The 14806-nt window shown below is 40.9% G+C and overlaps 2 protein-coding genes across 8 annotated transcripts in view; one reads left to right on the top strand and one right to left on the bottom strand.

Annotated features, from left to right (window-relative positions):
• XPO5 (exportin 5) overlaps nucleotides 1-7287 on the bottom strand; it is a 50495-nt gene extending 43208 nt beyond the window's left edge. For both annotated transcript variants that reach the window (XM_025990965.2, XM_025990964.2), the window contains exons 1-5: nucleotides 7155-7287; nucleotides 5213-5334; nucleotides 3994-4066; nucleotides 2909-3046; nucleotides 2577-2759 (exon numbers count right to left, since the gene is read on the bottom strand). In XM_025990965.2, coding sequence (XP_025846750.1) covers nucleotides 2577-2759; nucleotides 2909-3046; nucleotides 3994-4066; nucleotides 5213-5334; nucleotides 7155-7259 — 621 coding nt within the window. In that variant the 5' untranslated portion in view covers nucleotides 7260-7287. The remainder of the gene's footprint in view (nucleotides 1-2576; nucleotides 2760-2908; nucleotides 3047-3993; nucleotides 4067-5212; nucleotides 5335-7154) is intronic.
• Nucleotides 7288-7452: 165 nt separating this feature from the next.
• Nucleotides 7453-14806, top strand: part of POLH (DNA polymerase eta) — a 36557-nt gene continuing 29203 nt past the window's right edge. For 2 of the 6 annotated variants that reach the window (XM_072732532.1, XM_072732538.1), the window contains exon 1: nucleotides 7584-7841. The gene's annotated coding sequence lies outside the window, so the exon portion shown is untranslated. Of the gene's footprint in view, nucleotides 7842-14806 lie in introns of all 6 variants that reach the window. The other 4 variants (XM_025990976.2, XM_025990977.2, XM_072732530.1 and 1 more) reach the window with 4 other exon arrangements.

Consider the following 14806-nt stretch of genomic DNA (forward strand, 5'->3'; position numbering starts at 1 on the left):
TTATAATTTACATGTACAAAATTAATACTTCCCCAAAAAACTTCTGAAATTAAAATTAAGAATGATTCCTGAAGACAGCTAAATGGCAACAGAAACAGGAATAACAGTTTCTGAAGTACCTGAAAACTCACTGCCATTAAGACTATAAAGGATTTTTTCTTCTATAATTCCTTTTCTCAACTTTTATGAAATACATTTGTTAATAAAGGACAAGCATTAAGCCTTCATCATCAGTGATGGAGTAGAGAGAAGCAGAACCCTCTCACACCAGCATCTACTGATGTTGCCCAGAAGGAAAAGGAATCCAAATGACGACACCCAAGTCTAGTCTTTTTATTCATCGACATCATTGTTTACCATTCAACCTACTCCCCAAACAGGAAGGAGAGAATGGAGGGAAGGAGAAAAGCGATGGAAGAAGGGATGCAACTTCTCAAGCAAAAGCTGTTGTTTCAGGTACAGAAGATGGCCCTTGGTGAGCTCTGGTCTTGGACACAAGAGGCAGTCTGCTTTAACAGTTCTGAAGGGAATGGAGACTGAGGCTAAAGAAAATCACCACAGTGGATGTGCTTCTAATGTCTCTCACACCATCACCAATCAGCCCTGCTTGGACATGCTGGCTAGGGCATCTAAGGAATCTTAATTTGTTCCCCTTCTCCTAAAGATTAAATCTCCTAGAGAAGGAAAATACCTCCTTCACCCTTGATAGCCATACATTTTTAAGTGCCAATATTTTCCTGGTATTTTCTTTTGAAAAATCTTGGGGAGCTATTTTGGGGGAAATAGGCCATTCTATGATAAAGAATGGGCCTTGAATTTCACCACAACCATTTATTAGGGGATCTTCAATAATTATTCTCTGAAGCTTAGTTTCTATATCCATAAAATGGAGACTATAACTTTTTGACTCTTAGGGTTGCTTTGAGGATTAAATAACACATGAAGCGCAAACAAGTATAATGCATATATTAGGTACTTACTATGAGTTCCTTCCTAACCCAAAGAGCTCACAGTACCTTCTTATCACTTGTGTTGGTAGCTGTGCTTCTCTAAAATTTGCCAGGGGCAAAAAAAAGAACTAAATTTAATCTTATTTTGTGAAATAAGTACGAATAAGAATTCTGATCAGAATTTCTCTTTTTCTTTTTCAGGTGAGGGTAGGGAAGACAGAGGGAGAGGGAGAGAGAGGATCTTAAGCAGGCTCCACATTCAATGTGGAATCCAATGCAGGGCTGTTAAAAATGACAATGCTTGGGCAGCCCTGGTGGCCCAGCGGTTTAGGGCCACCTTCAGCCTGCGGTGTGATCCTGGAGACCCGGGATTGAGTCCCAAGTCAGGCTCCCTGCATGGAGCCTGCTTCTCCCTCTGTCTGTCTCTCTCTGTGTGTCATGAATAAATAAATAAAATCTTAAAAAAAAAAAAAAGACAATGCTTGGAAAGACAGTATGTGGCATGCCCTTTTCTGCATAGGAAATACCCTGCCAGGGAGAATAAAATATAGATACTTCCCATTTTTTTGAAAGTTTGTGTCATGCAACTTTGATTTTCATAAGACCCACATTAGTACCTGTTTTCTCTAACTGGAAGAAATGTGAAGAGGATTTTTTGCTTTTACTTTTAAAAAAAGGCACAACGTGAAAACAGCTTTCAGCACTTGCTTTACAGGAAGACCTTACAGAGGCACCACTACACTCCTTCCCTAGGCACTACACTCAGCATCTCAGCATCTAGCAGCCATAGCTCTGAACTGTGTCAGTGAGCATCTGTGCTTAATCTTGATTTATTTTGTGTATCTGTTAGCAAGATGTGTCCTTAATGTGTCAGAAAAGCTAAAAAGAGGTTATTTTTGGGGGGGTCTGGGAATGCTAAAAAAATTATTCCATATAAATTAATGGTAATTTCTTCTTCATTTTATGCCATTTGGGCTCACAAAAGGTATCAAAGGAACACTCCCCTTTCAGGTAGCAGGGAGAAACCTGTACAAAGAATCATGTGGTCAAGATGAATAAAATCTGGCAATTTCCACTGCAAAAGGGACCAAGACTAAATACAGCAACAAAATTTAATAGGGGTGCTACCCTGACCTACCAGAAATCTGGGCTTTAAATACTTTAAATATTAAGAATTAACCATTTTGGAGCACCTGGGTAGCTGTCAGTTAAGTGTCTGCCTTCAGTTCAGACAGTAATCCAGGGTCTGGGATCAAGCCCTGTATCAGGCTCCTTGCTCAGTGGGGAGTCTACTTCTCCCTCTGCCTCTGCCCCCTGCCCATGCTCTCTCTCACTCTCAAATAAATAAGATCTTAAAAAAGAGAGAGAATTAACCATCTTTATACTATTTTAAGAATTTTCTTACTATAAAGCATTATTTTTTTTAACATAGAAACTCAATGACCTGTTACTTGAAAATTAGTTCCAGTTTTTCCTGTCATCTGTTTCTCTTTTGCTTTTAGGTTTTCTTTTGCTGAACTAGACACCCTAATTCCTTGCTGATAGATTAATTTTAACCTTAAAAAATAAACAAAAAACCCACTCATACTAGAAAATAGAACTTTTGGGAGATAGGGTATCCCTTACCACTTGCCGGTACTTGTTTACATTTTCTTGAAGCGTGTTAAGTAGGAAACTGAAGATCTTTTCCATGTTCTGGGTTAATGTTTGCTGGATATCCCTTCTTCTTTGAGGGGGTAAGGTCTGAAAGGTCACTACATCCTCTGCCAGTCGTAGAAGGATAAACATCACTAATTCTGTTTGTGTTTCCTGTATCAATAGAAATAAGCTAATTAAACTGAAACATCCTTTTCACTATAGGTATGCCCAAAAGCTCTTTTCTGTTGACAAAACAAACTCCAGAACACCCCCGCCCCCCTCCCCCCAATAAACTGAATTGGTATAGCTGTATGTTATACCCCTTGTTTGGAAAGGGTGTCCAGTTCTATTAGCATATCAGGCCAATGCTGTGGCCACTCCCGCTTGATCATTTCTACTACGATTCGTGACAAAACATCTTTAATATGGTTCTCCTCTTCCAAAATATCCAGTGTTCCCTGAAAAAGATTAAGAGACAATAAGAGGTTTACAAGACTGAATTTAAAGAACCTAAAAAAACAAAAAAACCTGCACTGTGAAAGTGTACAGAACTCATCAGCAGGCTTGCCTTTTAAACTAAACAGAGTAAACAAACTTGCTCTCCAGGTCTGAGTCACTTGTCCTGCATTCTCATTAACCATTTTCTTCACTTGAAGCTTAAGTAAGGGCTGCATCAGCTAATAAAGTGACTGTCACATAGAGCAAGGAAGACTTCATTGTTTTCCTTTACAAACCGAAAAGACTCTCACACTGTTTTCATTTTGTAAGAGCGCCAGAGTACAGAAACAAGGAGGACAATAAGAAGCTGATATAATGAAGAGAATTAGGAGAAGCAACTAAATATTTTACTGATAATTCTAGCATTATAAGACACACAAGAAAAGTATTCCTGGGACTTTGTTCTTCTTAAGTTTGATATCAAGTTTAATGAATTAGAATTACTATCAAGTTTCCCAAGAACTAGCAAAATACAAATCCTAAATTGATTAATAATTCTGAAGGGAATTTTCTTCTATTAAAGGCACCCAACTTTGGAGAGGAAAAGATGGGAATTCAACTTTCCATGCCAATTGTAAGAAAGAAAAAAAAAAGGCTGTAGATTTTAACCATGTTTAAAATCATATCCTAATTCCTGATACAAATCCATCCTGCCTATTTTGTTTTGTTAAAATCATACAGTAAAATTCGGTTTGGAATAAAAGGAAACAAACAGCAAAGTGCAATCTACTTTAAATCTAAGAATCTTGTTCATTTGCTGAAAATGTTTAATATTTTCTGCCCCGTTGAGCATGCTGTTTGACCTATGCAGAACTAGTGAATTTTTACATAAATGCTGAAGAAGTCAAAGTCACACTTAGTCTAAACTACCTTTAAAACACAAGTCTTCCAACCAACCATTCCTTACATTTGCAATCAGCTCCATGACACTGTTCTTCAGATAGACTTTCTCCAATCGAGACATGCTGTTCCACCGAAACCTGGCCACCAAAACGCGTAAGGTCAGAGAACCACATTAGAAGTCTTCAAAAGAGACTAGCTTTGATTCTGTTATATTATGTTAGTGAACTAAAATATTATACTTCTGATTTTTTACCTTTAAAGAAAGGACAAGAACAGTCCATGTTCAACTAAAATGCTGACAACAGAAAAATTCTTGAGAAAAAGTTCTGGATAAGAAGTGGTCCACTAACTGAAATTTACAGGATTTGTATACAGATTAGCTTCTCCCCTTGATTTTACTGATAGACCAAAAGTAAATATCTACCTGGGACAACTACAACAAATATAGTTGCTTTTCAGAAACTACAATGTCGGGGTGCTAGGGTGGCTTAGTCAGTAAAGCATCTGCCTTCAGCTCGGGTCATGATTCCAGCATCCTGCAATCGAGTTTTGCATCAGACTCCCTGCTCTGTGGGGAGCCTGCTTCTCCCTCTCCCCCTGCCTGCTGCTCCCTCTGCTTGTGCGCTTGCTCTGTCAAATAAATAAATAAAATCTTAAAAAACAACAACAACATATTATTGATACCACTAACTTCTCTCTCTCTTTTTTTAATGTGCTGGCTTATTTATGAACAGCACAATCCCACAAAGACTGTGGCTAAATCTTAAAGCTGACTCTTTTGGGAGATGCTAGGGGTAGAAGACTCAAGTTAGGAAGGGTTTTCAGTTTTTCTCATATAATTCTGCTTTGGATTTGCCATTCAGAGAAGGAACATGCTCAAACTTTAAAAAAAATTTAAAAGTGCAATGCTTAATCAGAGATTTAATTACCTATACAAAAATAAATAAATAATTACCTATACACTCTATTATTTTAAAAAGACTCTGAGATCTGCTGGTATACAGTGGGAGCTCAATACTGATTGAATCACTATCAGCTCATATTTGTAGAATGCTTAGTATGTACTTAGTATGTATTCTACATGGATGAAGAAATTGAAGAAGAGAAAGGTTAAGTCTTGAATAAGAGTACTCTTGAGGTTATAATAATCTCTTGGGAAATCATTCCTTTCTTCTCAGTGATTGTTCTTCTCTGCTCACCTAAAGATTATCTCTATGAGTTATATAAGAAATAAAGACTTGCTCTCTCACAGACTTCAACGGTACTGTCCAAAAGCTCCTTACTTGACAACGTGTTCCAGGATTTGAAGGCCAAAATGTCTGACGATGGCAATTTGTGTTTTCTCAGCCAACCTCAAGCCACAGGGGACACAGATAGGGCACTTTTCTTTAAATTCTTCACAGAACTGCAACAACAAAGGTTAGTATTTCCCTTAGGAGGCAAGAGACAGTGGAGATTAAAAAAATTTTTTTTAAACTTCATCTTAATAAACTCCACCTGAGCTATATTTTTAAACTGCAAAATCTAGATCAACAGTATATGAGTAAAGAACTGGGCAGCCTGGGTGGCTCAGAGGTTTGGCGCCTGCCTTTGGCCCAGGGCATGATCCTGGAGTCCCGGGATTGAGTCCCATGTCGGGCTCCCTGCCTGTAGCCTGTTTCTCCCTCTGCCTGTGTCTCCGCCTCTCCCTCTCTGTCTCTCAAGAATAAATAAATAAAATCTTAAAAAAAAAAAAAAAAAGAACTGATAAACATTCCTTTCACTTTGATAGTTACAAATTTGCCATGCCATGGCCAATAACATTGAAAAAAGTCTGACCTATAGGAGTTAAAAATTATTTGTTAGAGATGTACTCCTGAAGTATATAGGGGTGAAACGACAACTTCTAGGATTTGATTTAAAAAACAAAAGGGGGGATCCCTGGGTGGCGCAGCGGTTTAGCGCCTGCCTTTGGCCCAGGGCGTGATCCTGAAGACCCGGGATCGAGTCCCACGTCGGGCTCCCGGTGCATGGAGCCTGCTTCTCCCTCTGCCTGTGTCTCTGCCTCTCTCTCTCTGTGTGTGACTATCATAAATAAATAAAAATTAAAAAAAAAAACAAACAAACAAAAGGGAGGGGTGGGGGTGGGAAGCAAATGTGGCAAAATTTTTATAACTCTTTAATTTAGGTGTGGGGTATATACAAGATCATTGTAGTATTATTCTCTTTAATATGTTTTTAATATTTCATAACAAAAAAAAAAAAAACAAATAGAACACAACTATTTCTCATTCCAAATCTTGTGGCAAGCACTGTATGGTGTTAAAAGTAAAGTTCCTTCCAAATGATGTTCACTCTACTTTATAGTTACATCATTTAAAATTACTAAAAACTTTAAAAAATAACGTGCACAAGTGTTTTTCCTAATGGTCATTTCTCACAATCCACACACATAGTTTGATGTGGGAATGAGTGCGCAATTTACTACCATCCCAATTTGTATTAGCATTCCCAAACTGCAATAGAAGAGTCAGTCCCAAGAGCTGAGCATGCGGACTCAAGAAAACTACTTTCAGGAAACCAAAATGCCCTTGTTAAAATGCAAAGTAAGTGGTAGAAGTTCATCTTTGCGCAAAATAGCCCGAGAATAGAACAAGTAAAAGAACGTGGGGGGGGGGAGGGTGTGTGAGAAAGAGCCCAGAAATAACCCAAGACACAGAAGAGGATTAGTGAGAGGTGTTAAGAATGTAAATAAAGTGGCACTAGCGGGGCTGGAGCTCGGCTAGGATGGGTCAGAAGGATGCAAGGAAACGTTTAATGCAGGGGAGACCGTAAAGAATGTAGCTGGTGTTGGGGACGTACGTGATGGGCACGTGCGCCACGGGAAGGCTAGGGGACGTGGGGCTTGGGGTAGTAAAACAGAAGCATCGGGCTGTGGTGTGGGTAGGACTAAAGAGAAGTGGGGAAAGGAGAAGAGAGGGCAGTAGGAAGTGGTAGTGAGATGAGGAGCAGCAGGGAACCAGAGGGTCCCGAGAAAAGGGCAGGCGCGACTGGCAGAGAAAGCCCGAGTGAGAAGAAGCTCGGAGGGCGAGGAGGGGAAAGGCTAAGGGCCCCCGGGGGTTGCAGTGGGAGGTTCAAGGGCCGCGTGGGCGGGAGACCAGCAGGGCTTCAGGCGGCGGGGGAGGGGGGGGCGCTGGGGCTAGGGGAGGATCTTGGGGCAGGCCCAGGACGCCGGACCCCTTCTACCTTGAGGGCTTCCAGCCGGTAGCGCTGGGTGGAGCTGGGGTCCATCATGACCGTCACCGCTTTCACCAGCTGCTCGCACAGCGCGTTCACTTGATCCATCGCCATGGCTAGTGCCACGCGCCGCGAGCGCGCACCACGGCCGTCCCAGGAGCACGAGGCACCGACCGCTCCCGTCGGAGGACCACAAGCTGGTACCGGGCCTCGGCGGGCTGGGGGGTGGGGAGCGGGAGGAGGAGCGTGAGCTGCAGAAGCTCCAGCCTGGAAGGAGCGGGGGCTGCGCACGCGCCCGACTCGCCACTGCGCACGCGCCCGCGGAAGTGGCGGCTCCCGTGTGACGGTTTCTTCTCGGTGGGCGGAGCGGAGAGCGGAAGGGCTGCAGTGCGCAGGCGCGCCAACGGCTCTTTTGCGGCGCGCGCGCTGTCCAATCTCAGTTCCGAGGGCTGGCTGTTGAGCGCGCAAGCCCTGGCTTGTCCGGCGGGGCAGTGCGGGCGGCTTCCCCAGCCAGGGTCGTCTGTGACCCGTGGTGCGTTTCTCCGTCATCACGGGGAATAAATTTCTGGAAACCGACTGGCCCTCTCCCGGAGACGGGGCAGATATTCAAGACGCCTTCGTCTTCCTTGAGTGGACAGCGAGCCCGGCATCTCTGGCGTCCGTGCCTGGCAGTTTTTCCAGGTGACTGCCCCATTGGTAAGAGAATTTAGAACCGCTCGGCAGACTTTTCACGTTGTCTTGGCTGTTGGTTTCGTGCTGTAGCAGTGGCTGATGATGACGTTGGGCCAAAACTCGATGAAACAAACGCATGCTTATGGAGACGTAAAGGCCCGGTATGGTTCCCTGAGAGGAATTTTCTTGTGGGAAAGTGGTATTTTAGCTAGCTCTTAAACTTTCCTCTTCGCTTGTGCTTATTTTCGTTAGATGTGTTCTCGCCTGACGGGCACCACACTTATTTGGTACAGATGGTGATAAGTCGGGATATTTGAAGATGAATAATTGCAATTATTGAAGGCTTGTGCAGTTTGCATCATTTGAAATGCTACGTATAAGACTTCAGAGCAGTGTAATCCTTATTCGGAAAAGGGGGTTTTTGGCAGCGAGTGTGTTTCATTTTTTTCCCATCTTTAAAAAGCTCTTGCGTTCTCCAGCATAATACATAAACTGAAGACTTCATCAGCTTCATTTTCTGTTGAAGTTTGCATATTGGGTTTGTTTACTCAATAAAATGTTTGCTGGACTTAAATCACTGCTTCCTATTCATACTCCATTTCTGCCATTTGCATCTCGTGTGGTACTTCCCTGGTAGGTTTAGTGTATGTGTGTGAAAATGTGTTTACTATTTTTATTCTGGCATCATCATCTGTTCCAGTGCAACACAAAAGCCACTTCATGGTGAGGTGATTTCTGACATGTTATGGTTGTAACTTACAAATGTTTAAAGTTACACATTCTGCCAGTTTTCGGTGAGTGGAATTTATAAGGAGTTAATACCTTGATTATTCAGATTTTTAAATTTGTTGTATTCTTTCCACTAATCTTCTGTGATTTTTTTTTTTTTAAGAGTACAGTTGAGTGCTTACTCAACTGTATAACCTATGTGTCTCATATTTAAATCACCAATTACTGGTGTTTCCGCAAGTATCTTATTTACTTGAGGTCTATTGTTTCCAGTCTCTGCTACATATTAGAATTGCCTGGAGACCTTTTAAAAATCACAGTGCCCAGGTTGCACCCTGTTTTGTGCTAGCTCAATCTATTATCTTTAATAAATTTAAATAAAATAACATCTGAGTAATATTGGTATTTGGCTTTTACCACCAGAGATCGTAATTTAATTGGTATTTGTGTGTTTTGTGCTATCTCAGCCTAGCGATGGTAATGCCATGGTTAGAAATGCTTGGGGGCACTCACTTGGGCTCTAGTGAGCTTCCCACAGACACTTCCTCTGTCCAAACCATAACAGTGACCTTCAGGAAACTTTGAAAGAAAAAAGTTTATTCTTTACAAGCCCTGGAGATCACAAGACACAGCAGTGGGTACACAGCAAGGTTACAGGTAGTGAGGGAGCAAGCTAGCACAGGCTGGGGGTTCTGCTTTTACTGGGGTTGAGGGTGGCCATCAAGAGTTTCATGGGTGAGTTTATTTATTTATTTTAGATTTTAATTATTTGACAGAGAAAGAGAGCACAAGCAGGGGTAGTAGCAGAGGGAGAAGGAGAAGCAGGCTCTCTGCTGAGTAGGGAGCCTGATGCAGGACTCAGTCCCAGGATCCTGGGATCATGACCTGAGCAAAGGCAAACACTTAACTGACTGAGCCATCCAGGTGCCTCTTCGTGGGTAAATTTAAAAAATAAGAGCAGGAGGGGCACCTGGGTGTTCAGTCGGTTAAATATCTGCCTTCAGTTCAGGTCTTGGTATTGGGATTCTGGGATCTAGCCCTGAGTCTGACTCCCTGCACAGCGGGGAGTCTGCTTCTCACTCTCTTGTCCGCTTCCCTCCTGACTGCCTTCTCCCACTAAGGCTCTCTCTCAAATAAAATTAAAAATAAAATTTTAAATTAAAAAACAGCAGGAATTTAAAGCATAGGAAGAGAGAAAAAGGAAAACAAAAAGCCCAAGCACCCAAAAATGGCCAGTTATTGAAATCAACCAAGAACTCTAAAACAAAGCAGTCTCAGGTTGGGGAGGCAGCCTGGCACTTTATATAGTCATTTGGCTGTGTGTTTATTCAAGATAGTCATCTTTGAAGTGGATGCCTCAGCAATCCAAGCTTAAATCAGGCATCTGCATTATGAAATAGGGATGGGGGGAACAACTGTCAGAGTTTACACAACAATCTACCCTGTGATGCCAGAAGTCAGTGATGAAGACATTAACTGCCTGGATAGCTAGTATGTTAAAAGGGTTGAATAATTATACAGGCTATAGTTTGAAATCCAGTCTGTACTTATTGTCCCAAATTTGAAAGGGTCCAGCCATGAAAATAGGTCAGTGATCTTGACTTTTTGGCTAGCCCTGGAATTCTCTTCAAGGATTTGGGTAATATTGTGAAATGTTTTAACATCTTCAGCCATCTGGTATAAGTAGGTTTGAGTCTGTTCTGAGTTGCTAGGTTGTTTCACATCCAATAGAACCGGTCCCTTAGTCCTGAGAATAAGTCAGTTTAATTAAAGGGTTGTGTCTCATTTCAGAAGGTGGTGGTGCAGGTGGGTTCCTCAAGTTAAGCCTGTTGGAGGGGGAAAAAAAACAAAACAGAAAATTTAAAGATCTTACTGGCTTTATTCAATGGTTGTGAATTGGGCAGCATCCCATCTAACAAAAAGGAACTCCTGAGAGCTGTACAAAATGAAAGAATTTTATAGGCAGAAGGGGACATGACAAGAAAGTTACTGTCACAGGACACCTGGGTGGCTCAGCAGTTGACTGCCTTGGCTGTGTGACCCCAGAGTCTGGGGATCGTGTCCCACATCGGGCTCCCTGCATGGAGCCTGCTTCTCCCTCTGTGTCTCTGCCTTTCTCTCTCTCTCTCTCTCTCTCTCTCTCTCTGTCTCTCATGAATAAATAAAATCTCAAAAAAAAAAAAAGTTACTGTTAGAGTGGATTGTTTCAAGTAAGGCCACCTTCCTTTGGGGGGAAGGCAGGGCATTAGTGCTGACCGGGAAATTCCAGACTGACAAGGTAAGATTACATATAAGGAGAGACTAAAATTGTAATTGGGTATTCAGTCTTGGTTTGGCTTAAGCATAAGTGACTTCTATTTTGGGCCTGCTGTCTCTTAACATGCTTACATGGTGGAAGTATTTGCCTCAGGCATTTAATAGGAGGTATTTCTATGGAAACAAAAGAAGGAAAAACAAAAGTCAATGCTTGAAGATTATAATCCCAGTTTTTGAGTTCTGAAGGCAGCCAGTTGAGCAGATTTCTACATGTCAGGCTGAAAGCATCTTCAGATGGAGTGAGGGCAGGCAGTGGCAGTCTGTAAGATTTCCCTAGTTTGCAGTTTGAATGTCTCTGGGAATCTTTTTCTGAGTGGTCCATGCAGCAACAGGCACAAAATTGTCTATACATGAGCTGTTGTGGTGATTTAAGTTTATATCAAGTTGTCCCACTTTAGCTTGCATGGTTTTGGGAAAAGGCAATTTTAGTTCTTGGTGTTTCCAAGTCAGATGGGTGGGAGAACACTTGGAAATGTTAGTTTGGAGAGTTGTAGCCAAATATTGGAGGAAACTAGAAGAATTCAGGATCCAGTCTACTTCAGAGGTGGAAAACAAAACCTCAAAGACAAATAAAAGCAGTAGAATCTGATACCCACAATGGTGTATTACTGAAACATTCTTTGTCTCACAATCAACCCCGTTTCTATCAGAGATAGTTAAAATAAAGCTAACTTGTTTATAAAATAAGTCTAATCTCAGTAAACTTGGCTGATTATTTACATAATTGGAGTAAGAATAATGAGGACCATATAAACTTTTAAGTCTGCTTTGCTGGAATTTTTTTTAAGATTTTATTTATTCATGAGACACACACAGAGAGGCAGAGATAGAGGGAGAAGCAGGCTTCTCACAGGGAGCCCGATGCCGGACTCGATCCCCGGACCAGGATCACGCCCATCTGCCAAAGGCAGATGCTCAACCACTGAGCCACCCAGGCATCCCTGCTGGAATTTTTCATAAGGAATCTCAGATTGTCTTCCTAGCCTTGAGAGGCTTTTAAATGTTCAATTCAGAAATATGCCAGTAGGTCTTTCCTTTAATACCTATAAGTTCAGGTGAATTCCTCTCTTCTTGAGGTTCTTCAAATACCCTGAGATTCCTGAGCTTGCCAGGAAGTCACCATCTCCTTACTCACCTGGTCAAGGCTGTTGGATCTGTAAGCAAGGTGCCAGGCTGATTTTTTCCATGGAGCTTTATTGGCTCCATAAACTCAACTTTAGTTTTTTAACTATTGTGTCTATGTATGTCTTTCTCAAATATGACATTCCAGTGAAATATAATATAACCAATGTTTCCAATTGTGTCCTGTTACAAGAACAGATCCTTATTGAATTTATGCAGATAATTCTATTGCCATGAAAATAAGAATATTCACTGACAGTTTTCCAGTTCTATAGGGATCAGATAGGGAGAAAAAGTAATTGTATCATGAGTATTCTCAAAAGTATCCTATACCAAATTGCTGTAAGTCAGAGATAGCTTAAAGAGAGCAGATTTCCTTAAATATGGAAAAAACAATATTAAAGAACAACAACAACAAAAAAAGAACCAACAATGTTTCATATAAAAAGTCATAAAAATTATAATCATCCTCATCAGCTCATTCAGTCCCATGGAATTTTTTATTTTTTTAAACAGTTTTAAGAAACCATCAGTTTCTCTAGGGATCCCTGGGTGGCGCAGCGGTTTGGTGCCTGCCTTTGGCCCAGGGCGTGATCCTGGAGAACCGGGATCGAATCCCACATCGGGCTCCCGGTGCATGGAGCCTGCTTCTCTCTCTGCCTATGTCTCTGCCTCTCTCTCTCTCTCTCTGTGACTATCATAAATAAACAAAAAATTAAAAAAAAAAAAAAAAAAAAGAAACCATCAGTTTCTCTATCAGTTCTTATCCAGTTCAGTGATATAATCTAAAAGTTACCAGAAACCTGTATTCTAGAGTACTTGTCAGGGTCCTTCCCATGAATTTCTAAAGATGAAACACATTTGCGAACAACTGTAAATGACAAAAGACTTTTAAAAGTCCATACTTAAATATAAACAAACAAATAAATAAAAGTCCATAATTAAAGATCTGCTGAGAGTTAATTATAATGCAGTTGACAAGGAAATTTGGTATTTTTGTGACACATTAACTTTTTTTATGAGTTGGGGGCAGAGGTAGAGAAAGAATCTCAAGCAGACTCCATTCCCAGAGGGGAGCCTGACACAGGGCTTGATCCATAACCCTCAGATCATGACCTGAGCTGAAACCATAGTCAGACACTTAACTGACTGACCCACAGCACCCCAAGTGACACAAAACACTTTAAAATGATAATCGAGGGCCCTTAGGTGGCTCAGTTGGTTGGGCATCTGCTTTTGGCTCTGGTCATGATCCCGGAGTTCTAGGGTAGAGCTCCTTGTCACGCTTCCCACTTAGTGGGGAATCTGCTGCTCCTCTCCCTCTGTCCCTTTCCCTAATCATTCTCTCTCTCTCTCTCTCTCTCTCTCTCTCTCTCTCTCAAGTAAAGGATAGAATCTTTAAAAAAATAAGATGATAATTGGAATTAAGATTGATAACATCAGAATTTGAGTAATTTCATATAGTTTCTGGAACACATATATCCATATGAGGATATGCATAAAGAAGGTTTAGCATTATTTTGTATTTGACACTGCTTCCCATGTAATTTAACGTATCATTAACAGGTTAACCTCACCATCTGAAAGTAGAGCATTCCTATGAAACCTTTCATAAGCCAAAATGGTGTAAAGCCAAAAAGCAGTTAACCTTTTGTTTATATGGAAAAGTTTTTGAGCATTCTCCGACCTAAAAAATAACCCTCTTTACACTTTTCGACACTTTAGGACATATCTTGCTATCAGATGCATAAAATTAATGAGGAGAAAGCCAGATGCTTACATAGTGCACAAAGCTATGGCTGCTTGGTGCTGAAATGCTGAGCATAGTTCCTGGGGGAGGAGCTTGATGGTGCTACTCTTGCTTTGTGACAAGTGCGCCGCCTCTGTAATGGTTCACTATAAAACAAACACTGTTTTCACCTTTCATCTTTTTTTCTGTAAAGGAAAAATCCTCTTCAGATATCTTTTAGAGAAAAGAGGTACTAATGTGGGTCTTTGATAAAAGTGAAGTGGCATGAGGCAGACTTTCAAAAAGGCATCTGTAAGCCTAATTAATTTAACATCTGTCTTTTTATAGAGAATAAATCTTTTGAGATGTTCTGTGGGCCCGCTGAAAAGTCTAAAAGCTAGTTTGAGGTAAAAAAGACTTCATTTATGGGACAGCCTGGGTGGCTCAGCGGTTTAGTGCCGCCTTCAGCCCAGGGCCTGATCCTGGAGACCCGGGATAGGGTTCCACGTCAGGCTCCCTGCATGTAGCCTGCTTCTCCCTCTGCCTGTGTCTCTGCCTCTCTCTCTCTTTCTCTTTCTCTCTCTCTCTCTCTCTGATAAATAAATAAAATCTTAAAAAAAAAAAAAAAGACTTCATTTAGAATTTGATTTTTGGGAGAAGTTTGTTAAAAATATAAAAAAAGGTTTGAAACCCCTTGATTAAATAGGACCACAGGTCATTGTGAAACAATACTTGGTTGTTTGTTTAATCAAAGTGAGGAAGATTTTGTAAGCAAATATGGCAAGTTAAATAGTTGTAAAAAAAAACATTAGCCCTTAATAGAGAAGACTCCATTTTCTATGGTAATGAAAGACTTGAATCTTTGTTTTCCAGGCAGATCACTTAAAAAGATGAAGAAAAATTTATCAGGAGCCGACCAGTAGTTCAAGTAAACAACACCCTTGAAATAAATGAAAGGAAAATAAATTTTTGTTTACACAGTACACCATTGATATTAAAGTGTATTTTTAAAAACCTTTATAACAATTCACTTTTTAAAATATATTTATTTTTAAATAATTCACTTTTATCCAATTTGATTACATAAGGTAAA

This window comes from Vulpes vulpes, chromosome 1 (assembly GCF_048418805.1).
Source record: "Vulpes vulpes isolate BD-2025 chromosome 1, VulVul3, whole genome shotgun sequence".
NCBI classification, from domain to species: Eukaryota; Metazoa; Chordata; class Mammalia; order Carnivora; family Canidae; genus Vulpes; species Vulpes vulpes.